Source organism: Gobius niger (assembly GCF_951799975.1).
Source record: "Gobius niger genome assembly, chromosome: 16".
In the NCBI taxonomy this organism is placed as follows: Eukaryota; Metazoa; Chordata; class Actinopteri; order Gobiiformes; family Gobiidae; genus Gobius; species Gobius niger.
Genome location: NC_136867.1, coordinates 30091932 through 30108980, shown reverse-complemented (window position 1 = coordinate 30108980; position 17049 = coordinate 30091932). Strand labels below are relative to the sequence as shown.

General features: G+C 41.8%; 1 protein-coding gene across 2 annotated transcripts in view; it reads left to right on the top strand.

Annotated features, from left to right (window-relative positions):
• Window positions 1-3551: 3551 nt before the first annotated feature.
• The window catches only part of coch (coagulation factor C homolog, cochlin (Limulus polyphemus)), a gene marked incomplete at its 5' end in the record, with an annotated part of 32298 nt that continues 18800 nt past the window's right edge, over window positions 3552-17049 (top strand). For both annotated transcript variants that reach the window (XM_079573509.1, XM_079573508.1), the window contains one exon: window positions 3552-3594. In XM_079573509.1, coding sequence (XP_079429635.1) covers window positions 3552-3594 — 43 coding nt within the window. The remainder of the gene's footprint in view (window positions 3595-17049) is intronic.

The following is a 17049-nucleotide window of genomic DNA, read 5'->3' as shown; positions in this document are numbered from 1 at the left end:
ATTTTTTTGTTATTTTTTTTCTTTTTTTGTCTTTTTTTGTTATTTTTTTGTCTTTTTGTTATTTATTAATTTATTTTTTGTCTTTTTTTTGTTATTTTTTGTCTTTTTTGTTATTTTTTGTCTTTTTTTGTTATTTTTTGTCTTTTTTTGTTATTTTTTTTGTCTTTTTGTTATTTATTTATTTATTTTTTGTCTTTTTTTTGTTATTTTTTGTCTTTTTTTGTTATTTTTTTGTAATTTTTTGTCTTTTTTTGTTATTTTTTTGTTATTTTTTGTCTTTTTTTGTTATTTTTTTGTCTTTTTTTGTCACATTTTTTGTCACATTTTTTGTCACATTTTTTGTCACATTTTTTGTAGAAAATGTGCTCGGTTCGGGCGGGAGTTAAGGGGTTAAGGAGACACTGTTTCATCATTGTAATGATTTTAATGAAGATCAGACACATTTATAAACTAATTTAGGCAGAAATGTGAGAAATTCCAGTCTGTAAATCAGAAAAAATGGCCTTAAAATGACATGTTCCCAAATAAACCTGTGGAGAAGCATTGACTTCATTTGACGTCTGTGTCAGAAAACAGGTTGAGAACGGCAAGTACTTTTACTGAAGTACTGCAGAGTATTTGAGGACTCCAGCCTCGCCCTCCATCAGGAACGAGGAACCGGGAGGATTTAAAGTGGATCCATTTTACCTCGTCAGAGCCGTAATCCATGTGCTGTTGCAGTACCGCAGGTGTCCTCTCGGGGGCATTTCCAGACGGTTTTAAAACTTAAAAGGGGGGGTATTCTGCAAAATGGACTTTATCAAGCTTTCCATCCTGTTATTCTGTCACTCCCTCATTAAAAACATGGCTGAAGTGTTGCCTTGGCACATTCACGTATTTCTGAGTAATCTGTAAAAACTCTGATGGCGGCCATTTTAGGGATAGGTTTGCCTGAGTCCTCCTAGGAACGCCCCCACCTCCTGGAGACGCCCCCGAGCCGAGTGACCGACCACTGCTCCTCAGCAGAACCCCCTCCCCACTGATGCCACAGACAGCGTGTGGAGGGGGCGTGTCTGAAGGCTCAGAGGTTCTTAAAGAGACAGAGGCCTATTTCAAGACATTCACTACAGCCATTTTGAGAGAGACATTTTATACAAGGCAGTTATTCTAATTTACTGCATTTACAGACCAACAGAAGGTTTGTCATCATTGTAGTGAGATATAGACTGGTGCTGTGGGACTGACAAAAGCAGAACACCCCCTCTTTAAAGGGATATTTCAGGATTTTTGACATACGGCCTCATGTTCTCGTTATCCAGAGTGTTGCTGATTTCTGGAGAGAGATTTTTTTTAATTCATGCAGTCCTTATATTTGAAGAGTTTAGTGGTGCTAGGCTAGTGCTAGGCTAGTGCTAGGCTGGTGCTAGGCTGGTGCTAGGCTAGTGCTAGGCTAGTGCTAGGCTAGTGCTAGGCTGGTGCTAGGCTGGTGCTAGGCTAGTGCTAGGCTAGTGCTAGGCTAGTGCTAGGCTAGTGCATGTCTATGGTAACTAGTAGCCTGCATTAAAAACAGTCTGACCCACAGAGCACCTGAGGCAAATCACTGATAACACCGCACTAACCATATCAACATCTGTGTGACTGAATAATGTTTAAAATAACTTATATTTGAGCACTTCCTGGTTGTAGCTACGCCGCGGCGGAGTGATCTGCTCGGTTACCGGATCTAGTTTGTTTACCTGCGGCCGCATCACTACAATTCACAAAGGAGCTTTTTACAAATCAGATATGGCAACGTTTGGAGGATGGCGGTTTTAATCCATAGACATGCACTAGCCTAGCACTAGCCTAGCACTAGCCTAGCACTAGCCTAGCACCTCTAAACTCTTCCAATATAACGACTGCATGAATTAAAAAGATCATCAACTCTCTGGATGAGTAAGGAATGAGGCCGTGTGTTAATAAATCCTGAAATCTCCCTTTAAGGAGAAAAAGACGTTTGATTTTCTGTAACAAAAACATGAATAAAAAGTGCAAATCTGTGGAAATACGTGTGAGCCTTTGGTATAAATGTAGAGGATCAGGAAGTGTTTGAACCTCCTGAACCTGCTCTCGTCTCTGCGTCTGAAGCTGAACTCACGGATCTCACGGATCTGACTCGGCTTCTGTCCCGAAGAATGTCCTGAGTCACAGTGAAGCTGAGCCTCACAGAGTCTGTCCAGGCGCCTCCCTGACAGAGGAGCACACGACCTCACAGTGTCTGTCCGAGCGACTCCCTGAAGAGACTTTCCTCTCAGGGGGACTTTCCTGTTAAATAAAGGACAAATAAATCAATGTTTAACCCCTTAACTCCCGCCTGAACCAAGCACATTTTCTCCAGTTTGGCTTTACCCCAATCCAAAAGCTTCAGGAAAAAAGCTGTGAAAATAGCAACAAAACTGAGACGAAAACAATGATGGAAATGTGAGAAAAAAGTGAGAAAATATTGACAAAAAAAGTGACGAAAAATGTATGAAAATGTGACCAAAAAATGACAAAAAGTTGATACAAAATTAACGAAAAAATGACAAAAATGTGATAAAAAATGACAAAAAATGACAAAATTTACAAAAATATGACAAATATGTGACAAAAAATGACCAAAAAATGACAAAAATGTGATGAAAATTTGACAAAAAAATTACAAAAATGAGTTGAATACCCAACAAAAAAATGATGGAAAAAAAATCTCTCTCATGACAAGAGGGGATCTTGTCGTGAGGAAAAAGATCCTCTCGGTTCAGGCGGGAGTTAAGAGGTTAAGGCGACGCTCTGCAGATGAAACACGGACCTTTAGCTCGTTTCCCCTCGACCTCAGAGGAGCACATGACCTCACAGAGGAGCACACGACCTCACAGAGGAGCACATGACCTCACAGAGGAGCACATGACCTCACAGAGGAGCACATGACCTCACAGAGGAGCACATGACCTCACAGAGGAGCACACGACCTCACAGAGGAGCACATGACCTCACAGAGGAGCACATGACCTCACAGAGGAGCACATGACCTCACAGAGGAGCACACGACCTCACAGAGGAGCACACGACCTCACAGAGGAGCACACGACCTCACAGAGGAGCACATGACCTCACAGAGGAGCACACGACCTCACAGAGGAGCACATGACCTCACAGAGGAGCACATGACCTCACAGATTCAGGTCCATCACACTGTTGGAAATGTCCATAGTTTTTTTTTGTTGCATGAAGATCAGGAAGCAAAAAAACAAAAAACAAATCAAAGAAGAAACAACACAGGAGCGAGCAGGTCCTCCTGGATGTAAATAAAGCACCTCCTCCTGGCTCCGCCCTCGCAGAGTCAGACGGTGGGTTTGACTCTCGGCTCGTGGGTGTTTTAGGACCAGAACTTGTTCACCTTCTGAAAACTGACTCATGGATCATCTGTTGTTTGTTGTTTCCAGGAGCCGATATGTCGCCCGGGCGTGTCCTGCTCACAGGTAACTGCAGTCCAGCTCTAACCCAGAAACGCTGATGTTGTTTAGTAAAATAATGTGTGTCGTGTTTCCACAGTGATGCTGCTGCTGCTGTCGTCCGTCCACGGCACTCCCTCCAGCGGTGAGTTCTACCTCCTCCTCCTTCTGCCTCCAGCTCCTTCTGCCTCCAGCTCCTTCTGCCTCCAGCTCCTTCTGCCTCCAGCTCCTTCTGCCTCCAGCTCCTTCTGCCTCCAGTTCCTTCTGCCTCCAGCTCCTTCTACTCCAGCTCCTTCTGCCTCCAGCTCCTTCTGCCTCCAGCTCCTTCTACCTCCAGCTCCTTCTGCCTCCAGCTCCTTCTACTCCAGCTCCTTCTGCCTCCAGCTCCTTCTGCCTCCAGCTCCTTCTACCTCCAGCTCCTTCTACCTCCAGCTCCTTCTACCTCCAGCTCCTTCTGCCTCCAGCTCCTTCTACCTCCAGCTCCTTCTGCCTCCAGCTCCTTCTACCTCCAGCTCCTTCTACCTCCAGCTCCTTCTGCCTCCAGCTCCTTCTGCCTCCAGCTCCTTCTGCCTCCAGCTCCTTCTGCCTCCAGCTCCTTCTGCCTCCAGCTCCTTCTGCCTCCAGCTCCTTCTACCTCCAGCTCCTTCTACCTCCAGCTCCTTCTGCCTCCAGCTCCTTCTACCTCCAGCTCCTTCTGCCTCCAGCTCCTTCTACCTCCAGCTCCTTCTGCCTCCAGCTCCTTCTGCCTCCAGCTCCTTCTGCCTCCAGCTCCTTCTACCTCCAGCTCCTTCTGCCTCCAGCTCCTTCTGCCTCCAGCTCTTTATGCCTCCAGCTCCTTCTGCCTCCAGCTCCTTCTGCCTCCTCCTCCTTCTGCCTCCTCCTCCTTCTGCCTCCAGCTCCTTCTGCCTCCAGCTCCTTCTGCCTCCAGCTCCTTCTACCTCCAGCTCCTTCTGCCTCCAGCTCCTTCTGCCTCCAGCTCCTTCTGCCTCCAGCTCCTTCTACCTCCAGCTCCTTCTGCCTCCAGCTCCTTCTACCTCCAGCTCCTTCTAACTCCAGCTCCTTCTACCTCCAGCTCCTTCTACCTCCAGCTCCTTCTACCTCCAGCTCCTTCTGCCTCCAGCACCTTCTGCCTCCAGCTCCTTCTGCCTCCAGCTCCTTCTACCTCCAGCTCCTTATGCCTCCAGCTCCTTCTGCCTCCAGCTCCTTCTGCCTCCAGCTCCTTCTACCTCCAGCTCCTTCTGCCTCCAGCTCCTTCTACCTCCAGCTCCTTCTGCCTCCAGCTCCTTCTACCTCCAGCTCCTTCTGCCTCCAGCTCCTTCTGCCTCCAGCTCCTTCTACCTCCAGCTCCTTCTACCTCCAGCTCCTTCTGCCTCCAGCTCCTTCTGCCTCCAGCTCCTTCTGCCTCCAGCTCCTTCTGCCTCCAGCTCCTTCTGCCTCCAGCTCCTTCTGCCTCCAGCTCCTTCTGCCTCCAGCTCTTTCTGCCTCCAGCTCCTTCTACCTCCAGCTCCTTCTACCTCCAGCTCCTTCTACCTCCAGCTCCTTCTACTCCAGCTCCTTCTACCTCCAGCTCCTTCTACCTCCTCCTCCTTCTGCCTCCAGCTCCTTCTGCCTCCAGCTCCTTCTGCCTCCAGCTCCTTCTGCCTCCAGCTCCTTCTGCCTCCAGCTCCTTCTACCTCCAGCTCCTTCTACCTCCAGCTCCTTCTCTCTCCAGCTCCTTCTACCTCCAGCTCTTTCTGCCTCCAGCTCCTTCTGCCTCCAGCTCCTTCTGCCTCCAGCTCCTTATGCCTCCAGCTCCTTCTACCTCCAGCTCCTTCTGCCTCCAGCTCCTTCTGCCTCCAGCTCTTTCTGCCTCCAGCTCCTTCTACCTCCAGCTCCTTCTGCCTCCAGCTCCTTCTGCCTCCAGCTCTTTCTGCCTCCAGCTCCTTCTACTCCAGCTCCTTCTGCCTCCAGCTCCTTCTGCCTCCAGCTCCTTCTGCCTCCAGCTCTTTCTGCCTCCAGCTCCTTCTACTCCAGCTCCTTCTGTCTCCAGCTCCTTCTACCTCCAGCTCCTTCTACCTCCAGCTCCTTCTGCCTCCAGCTCCTTCTACTCCAGCTCCTTCTGTCTCCAGCTCCTTCTACCTCCAGCTCCTTCTACCTCCAGCTCCTTCTGCCTCCAGCTCCTTCTGCCTCCAGCTCCTTCTACCTCCAGCTCCTTCTACCTCCAGCTCCTTCTGCCTCCAGCTCCTTCTGCCTCCAGCTCCTTATACCTCCAGCTCCTGATGCCTCCTCCTCCTTCTACCTCCAGCTCCTTCTACCTCCAGCTCCTTCTGCCTCCAGCTCCTTCTGCCTCCAGCTCCTTATACCTCCAGCTCCTGATGCCTCCTCCTCCTTCTGCCTCCAGCTCCTTCTACCTCCAGCTCCTTCTACCTCCAGCTCCTTCTACCTCCAGCTCCTTCTGCCTCCAGCTCCTTCTACTCCAGCTCCTTCTGTCTCCAGCTCCTTCTACCTCCAGCTCCTTCTACCTCCAGCTCCTTCTGCCTCCAGCTCCTTCTGCCTCCAGCTCCTTCTACCTCCAGCTCCTTCTACCTCCAGCTCCTTCTGCCTCCAGCTCCTTCTGCCTCCAGCTCCTTCTACCTCCAGCTCGTTCTATCTCCAGCTCCTTCTGCCTCCAGCTCCTTCTGCCTCCAGCTCCTTCTACCTCCAGCTCGTTCTATCTCCAGCTCCTTCTGCCTCCAGCTCCTTCTGCCTCCAGCTCCTTCTGCCTCCAGCTCCTTCTACCTCCAGCTCCTTCTGCCTCCAGCTCCTTCTGCCTCCAGCTCCTTCTACCTCCAGCTCCTTCTGCCTCCAGCTCCTTCTGCCTCCAGCTCGTTCTATCTCCAGCTCCTTCTACCTCCAGCTCCTTCTGCCTCCAGCTCCTTCTACCTCCAGCTCGTTCTACCTCCAGCTCCTTCTGCCTCCAGCTCCTTCTACCTCCAGCTCCTTCTACCTCCAGCTCCTTCTGCCTCCAGCTCCTTCTGCCTCCAGCTCCTTCATGACAGTTAAGTCCTGGAGGTGTTCCTGAGACACAGACAGGAAACTCCAGGAGCGACTGAGGGTTTATGGAACCTGTCGGGATCTGTCGGACCCTGAACCTCCAAAACCTCCAAACATCTGCGTCTGACGGGTTTGGGTTTTGGGTTTCCGAAAGCAGGAACTGAAAACTATGTGACATCTTTAGATCCAAGTTTTGATGCTGCTGGTCCAGGGACAGCATTAACCTCTTAACCCCCGCCTGAACCGAGAGGAAGTTTTTCCTCACGTCATCAGGGTTTTTTTCCATCATTTTTTTGTTGGGTATTCAACTCATTTTTTTTGTCATTTTTTTCGTCCATTTTTTATCATTTTTTTAGTAATTTTTTCTCCAATTTTTTGTCATTTTTTCTTAATTTTTTTTTTTAAATTTTATCACATTTTTGTCATTTTTATGTCCATTTTTTGTGACATTTTTTGCCACTTTTTAAAATATTTTTAATTTTTTTAATTTTTTCACATTTTTGTCATTTTTTTGGTCAAATTTTTATCACATTTTTGTCACATTTTGTCACATTTTTGTCATTTTTTCATCAATTGTTCGTCACTTTTTTATCAATGTTTTCTCGCTTTTTTGTCACATTTCCATCATTGTTTTCGTCTCAGTTTTGTTGCTATTTCCTCACCTTTTTTCCAGAAGCTTTTGGATTGGGGTAAAGCCAAACTGGAGAAAATGTGCTCGGTTCAGGTGGGAGTTAAGGGGTTAAGGAAGTGCCTTTGCTTGAGCTCAAATAAAAATAATTTTTTGTTCCTATTTTTCAATCTTTTTAAACCCATTTTTTCCTATTTTTGCCTCAATTTTTTCCTCATTTTTCTCACTAATATTTTCCCCAATTTACTCCTCTTTTTAAATTTAAACTTTTTATTTTTTCTTTATTTTTGGCCACAAATTTTCCAAATTATTCCCCATTTTTTTCTTGTTTCTCAAAATGTTTCCCTAATTTCTGCAATATTTTTCCCATTTCTCCATATTTTTTTCCAGAACATAATTTTTTCTTTTGTTTTGCCACAAGTTCTCCCACTTTTCTCCCATTTTTAGTATAAGTATCGGAAACAGTATCGTTCAGGTATCGGTATCGAAAACCAAGTATCGTTAAAGTCCTGGTGTGTTTAAATGTGGTTTTATGTTAATGCTCTGTCTGACCAGAAGAAAAGAGTCCTTCACCTTCACCTTCACCTTCACCTTCACCTTCACCTTCACGTTGTCCTTCACCTTCACCTTCACCTTCACCTTCACCTTCACCTTCACCTTCACCTTCACGTTCTCCTTCACCTTCACGTTGTCCTTCACCTTCTCCTTCACCTGCTCCTTCACCTTCACGTTCTCCTTCACCTTCACCTTCACCTGCTCCTTCACCTTCACGTTGTCCTTCACCTTCACCTTCACCTTCACCTTCACGTTGTCCTTCACCTTCTCCTTCACCTTCACGTTGTCCTTCACGTTCTCCTTCACCTGCACCTTCACCTTCACGTTGTCCTTCACGTTCTCCTTCACCTGCTCTGACCCGGGGCTGCTGCAGTCGGTTAGGTTTAGGTTCTGGAGGTTCGTGGAGGCCCAGAGTGGCCTCAGGTATCAAGCATCTCCAGGTTTGGTTCATGAGTGAGGGACGGATGGATCGGTCGCTGTATCGGACTGATGTTCCTGCCCTCACCTCATGAGATCTGGTGGCTGGGAGTGAGGAGCTCAGTTACCCGGGAGGAGCTCGGGGTAGAACCGCTGATCCCTCAGGAGGTGTTCCAGGCATGTCCTATTGCTGGGTTGCAGGTGACATCACAGCATTCTAAAGGCCTATAATATTATATAGAGGAAAAATTATTTTGTTTTTGAGGAAATTTTTGGTCGTGTACAGAGAGATCTTGGACCCAGTGACTGATATTAAAGATCATTTTTTTTTAATTCATATATTTTCTTTTTAGCTATGACTTGTGAAAGTGTAATGTTATTAATAGGAAAAACTGGCTCCTGCCCCCCGCTGGGTCCGATGACATCATCACAATCTAGAACCTGCAACCCAGCAATAGGGACACATTTTTGTCACACTTTTGTCATTTTTTTGTCAATTTTTTAATCAAATTTTTCTCATTTTTTGTAATTTTTTTGTCACATTTTTGTCATTAAAAAAAAAAAAAGTTACTTTTTGTCAATGTTTTCTCGCTTTTTTGTCACATTTCCATCATTGTTTTCGTCTCAGTTTTGTTGCTATTTCCACAGCTTTTTTCCCGAAGCTTTTGGATTGGGGTAAAGCCAAACTGGAGAAAATGTGCTCGGTTCAGGTGGGAGCAGGGGCGGACTGGCCACATGTCCTGTATTCTGGAAGAGCACAGAAGGGCCACTGGCTCTCGGGCCACCGGTCTGGCCCCTCACTTTGCCTCACCCCCGCGCGTAACCGAGCTTTACCCAAATCTAAAAGCTTCAAAGAAAAGCATCCAAAAAAAAAAATGTGCTGGAAAAGCAACAAAAAAGTGACGAAAATGTGACGACAAAGCGACGAAAAAAGCCCCAAAAAACAACAGTTACAAGTTACCGTCACTTTTCTAGATTTGAGCTTTCGAATGAGGCGTTACTGTGTCGCTCTCCAGTCAAGAAGCTTTTAGATTTGAGCAAAGCCGAACTGGAGAAAATGCTCCAGGGGGTCAGAGGTTCACATGTGTATTTCTGGAAGTGTCGCATTTACGCTAATTTGGGCCAGGCTGACCAGAGTCCAGGGCTGGTTTTCAGTCCCAGTCCGGCCCTGGTGGGAGTTAAGGGGTTAAAAGAGCCAATGGGACAAAAACTCTTGAAATAAGTCAAAGGTAAGAAGTCATTCTTCGTCCAAACCTACTGAAACCAGCTCAAAGAGCATGAGGGCTGTTTAACCTGGAGGGTCAGATCTTATTGTGCATGTTTTGGATGAATGAGGAGCCCCTGTCCCGAGCTGATCCCGAGCTGATCCCGGGCTGGTCCCAGGCTGGTCCCGGGACAGTGGCTCTTTCTTCTTCTGTCTCGGAGGAAACGCGACGCGGCTCCTGTTTGTGTTGAACCGACTTCAGAAAAACCGTCCCGGACGCCGCTCGCTTCAAAGGCTGTTTTTACTGAATCCTGAACGCGTTTCACCCGCAGACGATTGACGAGCCCGTCCGGAGGCGGATGAGGAGGCGGAGGTTTCCGCTCGAGACGGATCAGGTTTAGCTTCCAAAATATTACAATTCAAATGTAATGCTTCATTTTCAAAGCTGCGGTTTTAGAGTCGCTCCTTTTCAAACCACGACCACCAAACCCCCTCCAACCTCCCCCTCCCTCAAACCCCCTCCAACCTCCCCCTCCGTCAAACCCCCTCCAACCTCCCTCTCCCTCAAACCCCCTCCAACCTCCCCCTCCCTTTGCTCTACAGCGATTTCACCTTCTCTACAGGCTGGATTTGTAGTTAGCCGGCTGAAAATATGATTTGACCCCAAAAAAATTGCTACAAAAGGTTTTTCATTGGTTTCCTGTAGTATCAGGTGAGCTTATGAACATACTAAAAGTCTACCACAATCTGACCACTGGAAAGGTCTCATTTTCAAGATGGCGTCCAAGAGGGTGGCGACCAGTGTTGTTTTTGGCCCTTTTAGTTTTAGTCTTTTGGACGAAAATGCTTTTAGGTTTAGTCAGGTTTTAGTCAAACGAAAATTAAAAAGGTTTTTGTCACGTTTTCGTCTGTTTCATTATAAGAAATTATAATTAATTTCAAAAAGTCTTGGGAATTGGGATAAATAATAGCTTCTATTGCTTTCTAAAGCTTTTGACAAACCCCTAACCCTCTGGGAGAAGTGCTCGGCCGACTGTGAGCAGGACTTTTCCCAAAAGCGCCCGCTCTCCGAGATTTTTTTTAAAATTTTCTTTTACCAACAGCGCTGTCTGCACATACGTAGCCGACCTCAACGTGCTTTCTGCGTTCAGACGCCACGGTGTTGAAACTGTCCTGAGAAACAATGAAGTCCCTGTGACCTGGATGTCAGACGCTCCGAGGAGACTCAAACGATCTGACGATAAACTTTCTCCAATTTTTGTCTTGTCTCATTGACGTAAACTCGTAAATGTCTCGTCATGTTCTAGTCCCAAAAGAGCTCATTTTAGTTCGTCATCGTTACGTTATCGTCATTAAAAAAGGGGCGTCAACGAAAAGATATCGTCTTCGTTGACAAAAACAACACTGGTGGCGAGATCCTTAAAATGTCCATTAATCCTTTACTATTCATCCTAGTCATTTTGGTTCTAACCCCATGTTTTGTTGTCTAGGAATCCAATGGGCTTGTTCAAATTGTAGTCACATGATCACATAATTGTATCATAGAAATCGTGGACAAATACTGTATATATTAACATTAGCGAGTTTGACAAAAAGCTAAGCTAACAGAGATTCTAAAACCCTCCCAGGTCCACCATGTCAGAGTGGTCGCTCACCTCGCAGACTTTAGTGAATATCTCCGAGAGCCTTGCCGTTTATTGCGTTGGGAAGAAGAGGGGCGGGGCTTTAAAACGAGCCCATCCATGCCCCGCGAAGCCTCTGGGGAGCGATGTAAGGTTGCGTTGAAAATGTGTGCCCTCTTGGACGCCATCTTGAAAATGAGACCTTTCCAGTGGTCAGATTTTGGTAGATGTTAATAAGCACACCTGATACTACAGGAAACCATTGAAAACCCTTTTGTAGCAATTTTTTGGGGGATTCGTTTTTTCTTCTTCATAGTTGTATTTGTAGTAGATGCTTTTGTGCGTCTTTGCCGTGTTTTTGTGAGGTTCAGATGATTTTTTTTACTGCAGAGATTCCGTTTCAGAGGAGACTGAAAGCAATATCATAACATACGCTGGGACACAACAGCTCAGGGTGAAGAGTGAGGAGAGACAGCACATTAAACAGTTTGTTCAGTTGTTCCTCATGTGCAATAAGATCAGAATCTGGCCCTGATTTTTTGAATGATTTTGAAGATGACATTATTACATAAATCAGAAATCAAATGCCTGTGTGAACACTCTAAAAATGTGCAAAATACAGTCAAATCTTTCAAAATGTCTAAACAAAACACCCAGTGAGTCGATGCTTTATCCGATAACTTTACTAAAATATGTGTTTTGTCTAAACCAGAAAACAGAACAATAATGTGTGGAAGATCGGCACATATCGGGTTCAGCTCAAACATTGGGCAAGAAACTGAAAAAATTGAAAAAAGTAGGAAAAACAAATCATTTAGTTTGAGCTGAAGCAACAAAGTCTCTTCCTTTAACCTTTTACCACCCGCCTAAACCGGATGCCTTCTGTCCTCTTTAGGCCTGTGCAACAACTCATTTGAAAGCTAAGACCCACAAAACTGATCTTTTTCCTCGCGTTGTTGCTGTGTTGTCACCTTTTGTATGTTTTTTTTGTTGTCACATTTTTGCTGAGTTTTTGTCAATTTTTGTCACTTTTTGGTTGAGTTTTTGTCACATTTTTGTTGAGTTTTTGTCACATTTTTGTTGATTTTTTGTCACATTTTTTTGTTGTTTTTGTCACATTTTTGTCACATTTTTGTTGAGTTTTTGTCACATTTTTGTCACTTTTTGGTTGAGTTTTTGTGACATTTTTTTGTTGTTTTTGTCACATTTCTGTCACATTTTTGTTGAATTTTTGTCACATTTTTGTTGAATTTTTGTCACATTTTTGTTGATTTTTTGTCACATTTTTGTTGAATTTTTGTCACATTTTTTTGTTGTTTTTGTCACATTTTTGTCACTTTTTGGTTGAGTTTTTGTCACATTTTTGTCACTTTTTGGTTGAGTTTTTGTCACATTTTTGTCACTTTTTTGTTGAATTTTTGTCACATTTTTGTCAATTTTTGGTTGAGTTTTTGTGACATTTTTTTGTTGTTTTTGTCACATTTCTGTCACATCTTTGTCGCATTTACATCCTTGTTTTCTTCTCATTTTTTGTGGCTGTTTTGGTGCTTCTTTCCCCAAGAAGAAAGAATGATTAGGGTAAAGCCAAACTGGAGAAAATGTGATCCGTTCAGGGATTAATGTTGTCCCTGGACTAACGGCATCAAAGCCTGTTTTTGTTTTCGTGCCTGTTTTAGACATCAGAACAACCGAAACTTTTTTGGGCCATAATCATGTACAGACAATTCTGGAAAATGGTTTGTGGAAAATGGTGCTTTACTTTGGGCGAACATTGGCAGGTCCGGCCCTTGGTCTTTTTACAATGAAGAAAATCGGCCCCCGCCAAACAAACTTACCAACCCCGATATTTGGCATTTTAGATAATGATTGTCGGAGTTTTCAATGTAAAACTGGTTGAGATTAAGTTCACAGAAAGTGGATTTGATAAATAATAAGGTTTTTGCGTCTCAAAAGGGATGATCATAAGACCGTGCCAAAAGTAGCACATGTGGCATTTTGGATGATAATGACTGTGATAACAATTGTAGGTGTTTTGTCCTTAAATTTTCTACATATTTTCACAGTAAAATTGGATGAAATTAAATGGGAAGGAACATAATAGGGAATAATAATCCACACGAAAAAGACTCATGATAAGAACTTTCCAAAAAAGGCATGTGTGACATTTCGGATGATGATCACAGTGACGTTTGTAGGTGTTTTGTCCTTGAAGTTTCTCAGGATTTTCTTTGTAGAAATGTATTAAATTAAGTTCACACAGAGTGGACTTGATGAGGAAGAATAATCCAGTCAGAGTGTTGTGCCACATCAAAGGGGATTATCGTAATACCGTTCCAAAAGCAGCATATTGGTCATTTTGGATGATCGCAGTGGCAATTGTAGGTGTTTTCTCCTTGATATTTCTCAGGGTTTTTACAGTAGAAATGGATACAATTCATTAAGTCTGTAGTGGACACAATGGAGAATGAAAATACAAAGAGAGTTTTGTATCATATTGAAAGCGATTATTTTAAGAGCTTTCCAAAAGTCGCACATATGGCATTTTGGATAATGAGTAAGATTACAATTGTAGGTGTTTTGTCCTTGAATTTTCTAAGAATTATTACAGTAAAAGTGGATAAAATTAAGTTACTACAAAGTGGACATAATGTTAAGTTAAAATACTATAACGGTTTTGAGTCACATCAAAAGGGATTAATTTAAGATCTTTCCAAAAGCAGCATAAATGGCATTTTAGATAATTACTAGGAGTTTTATAGGTGCTTTGTCCTTTAAATTACTCAGGGTTTTCAAAGTTAAAATAGCTTAAATTTATAGCAAAGGTAGAGAACATGATGAGGAACAAACACCCAGTGAAAGTTTTTTGTTTCATTAAAAGGCATTGTTATAAGAGCTTTCTAAATGTAGCATATGTGACAGTTTGGGTTATATTACAGTGACAATTGTAGGGGGTTCGTCTTTTTGCAGTAAAAATGGATGAATTTAAGTTTGTAGTCAGTGAATACGATGTGAAATAATAATCCAGCAACATTTAGTGTCATCTCAAAAAACATAATTACAAGACTTGTCTAAATGTGGCATATATGGCATTTTGGATAATGAGCACGATTACAATTGTAGGTGTTTTGTCCTTAAATTTTCTAAGAATGATTACAGTAAAAGTGGATAAAATTAAGTTAATACAAAGTGAATATAAAGTTAAACAAAAATACTATAACAGTTTTGAGTGACATCAAAAGGGATTAATTTAAGATCTTTCCAAAAGCAGCATGAATGGCATTTTGGATAATGACTTGGAGTTTTATAGGTGCTTTGCCCTTTAAATTACTCAGGGTTTTCAAAGTTAAAATAGCTTAAATTAAGAGCAAAGGTAGAGAACGTGATGAGGAACAAACACCCAGTGAAAGTTTTGTGTTTCATTAAAAGGCATTGTTATAAGAGCTTTCTAAAGTAGCATATGTGACATTTTGGGTTATATTACAGGGACAATTGTAGGGGGGTTTGTCTTTTTGCAGTAAAAATGGATGAATTTAAGTTTGTAGTCAGTGAATATGATGTGAAATAATAATCCAGCAACATTTAGTGTCATCTCAAAAAACATAATTACAAGACCTGTCTAAAAGTAGCATATATGGCATTTTGGATAATGAGCACGATTACAATTGTAGGTGTTTTGTCCTTGAATTTTCTAAGAATTATTACAGTAAAAGTGGATAAAATTAAGTAGCTACAAAGTGGACATAATGTGAAATAAAAATACTATACCATTTTTGAGTCACATGAAAGGGGATTAATTTAAGATCTTTCCAAAAGCAGCATGAATGGCATTTTGGATAATGACTTGGAGTTTTATAGGTGCTTTGTCCTTTTAATTTCCTCAGGGTTTTCAAAGTTAAAATGAACTAAATTAAAAGCAAAGGTAGAGAACATGATGAGGAACAAACACCCAGTGAAAGTTTTGTGTTTCATTAAAAGGCATTGTTATAAGAGCTTTCTAAAGTAGCATATGTGACATTTTGGGTTATATTACAGGGACAATTGTAGGGGGTTTGTCTTTTTGCAGTAAAAATGGATGAATTTAAGTTTATAGTCAGTGAATATGATGTGAAATAATAATCCAGCAACATTTAGTGTCACCTCAGAACACATTATTATAAGATCTGTCTAAATGTAGCACATGTGGCATTTTGGATAATGAGCACGATTACAATTGTAGGTGTTTTGTCTTTGAATTTTCTCAAGATTTTCACAGTAAAAATAGATTAAATTAAACAAGTCTGTAGTGAACATGATCACAAATTAATATCCAGTAAAGCTTTTGTGTCACATCAAAAGGGATTAATATAAGACCATTCCAAAAGCAGCATAAATGGCATTTTGGATAATAACTTGGAGTTTTATAGGTGCTTTGCCCTTTAAATTACTCAGGGTTTTCAAAGTTAAAATAGCTTAAATTTAGAGCAAATGTAGAGAACATGATGAGGAACAAACACCCAGTGAAAGTTTTGTGTTACATTAAAAGGCATTGTTATAAGAGCTTTCTAAATTTAGCATATGTGACATTTTGGGTTATATTACAGTGACAATTGTATAGGGGGTTTGTCTTTTTGCAGTAAAAATGGATGAATTTAAGTTTGTAGTCAGTGAATATGATGTGAAATAATAATCCAGCAACATTTAGTGTCATCTCAAAAAACATAATTACAAGACTTGTCTAAATGTGGCATATATGGCATTTTGGATAATGAGCACGATTACAATTGTAGGTGTTTTGAACTTGAATTTTCTAAGAATTATTACAGTAAAAGTGGATAAAATTAAGTTAATACAAAGTGGATATAAAGTTAAATAAAAATACTATACCATTTTTGAGTCACATCAAAAGGGATTAATTTAAGACCATTCCAAAAGCAGCATGAATGGCATTTTGGATAATGACTTGGAGTTTTAATGGTGCTTTGTCCTTTAAATTACTCAGGATTTTCAAAGTTAAAATAGCTTAAATTAAGAGCAAAGGTAGAGAACATGATGAGGAACAAACACCCAGTGAAAGTTTTGTGTTTCATTAAAAGGCATTGTTATAAGAGCTTTCTATATGTAGCATATGTGACATTTTGGGTTATATTACAGTGACAATTGTAGGGGGTTCGTCTTTTTGCAGTAAAAATGGATGAATTTACGTTTGTAGTTAGTGAATATGATGTGAATTAATAATCCAGCAACATTTAGTGTCACCTCAGAACACATTATTATAAGACCTGTCTAAATGTGGCACATATGGCATTTTGGATAATGAGCACGATTACAATTGTAGGTGTTTTCTCCTTGATATTTCTCAGGGTTTTTACAGTAGAAATGGATACAATTCACTAAGTCTGTAGTGGACACAATGGAGAATGAAAATACAAAGAGAGTTTTGTATCATATTGAAAGCGATTATTTTAAGAGCTTTCCAAAAGTCACACATATGGCATTTTGGATAATGAGCACGATTACAATTGTAGGTGTTTTGTCCTTGAATTTTCTAAGAATTATTACAGTAAAAATGGATAAAATTAAGTAAATACAAAGTGGACATAATGTTAAATTAAAATACTATGACGGTTTTGAGTCACATCAAAAGGGATTAATTTAAGACCATTCCAAAAGCAGCATAAATGGCATTTTGGATAATGACTTGGAGTTTTATAGGTGCTTTGCCCTTTAAATTACTCAGGATTTTCAAAGTTAAAATAGCTTAAATTAAGAGCAAAGGTAGAGAACATGATGAGGAACAAACACCCAGTGAAAGTTTTGTGTTTCATTAAAAGGCATTGTTATAAGAGCTTTCTATATGTAGCATATGTGACATTTTGGGTTATATTACAGTGACAATTGTATAGGGGGTTTGACTTTGAATTTTCTCAGGATTTTTGCAGTAAAAATGGTTGAATTTAAGTTTGTAGTTAGTGAATATGAAGTGAAATAATAATCCAGCAACATTTAGTGTCATGTCAAAGCACATTATTATAAGATCTGTCTAAACGTAGCACATCTGGCATTTTGGACAATGATTACTGTGGCAAATCTGTGTTTTATTCTCGAAGCCCGATTTTCTCGGTAAGAATTTATGAAATCAACATGTAGGTATTGGACAGGATGAGGAAGAATGATTTTTGTGTC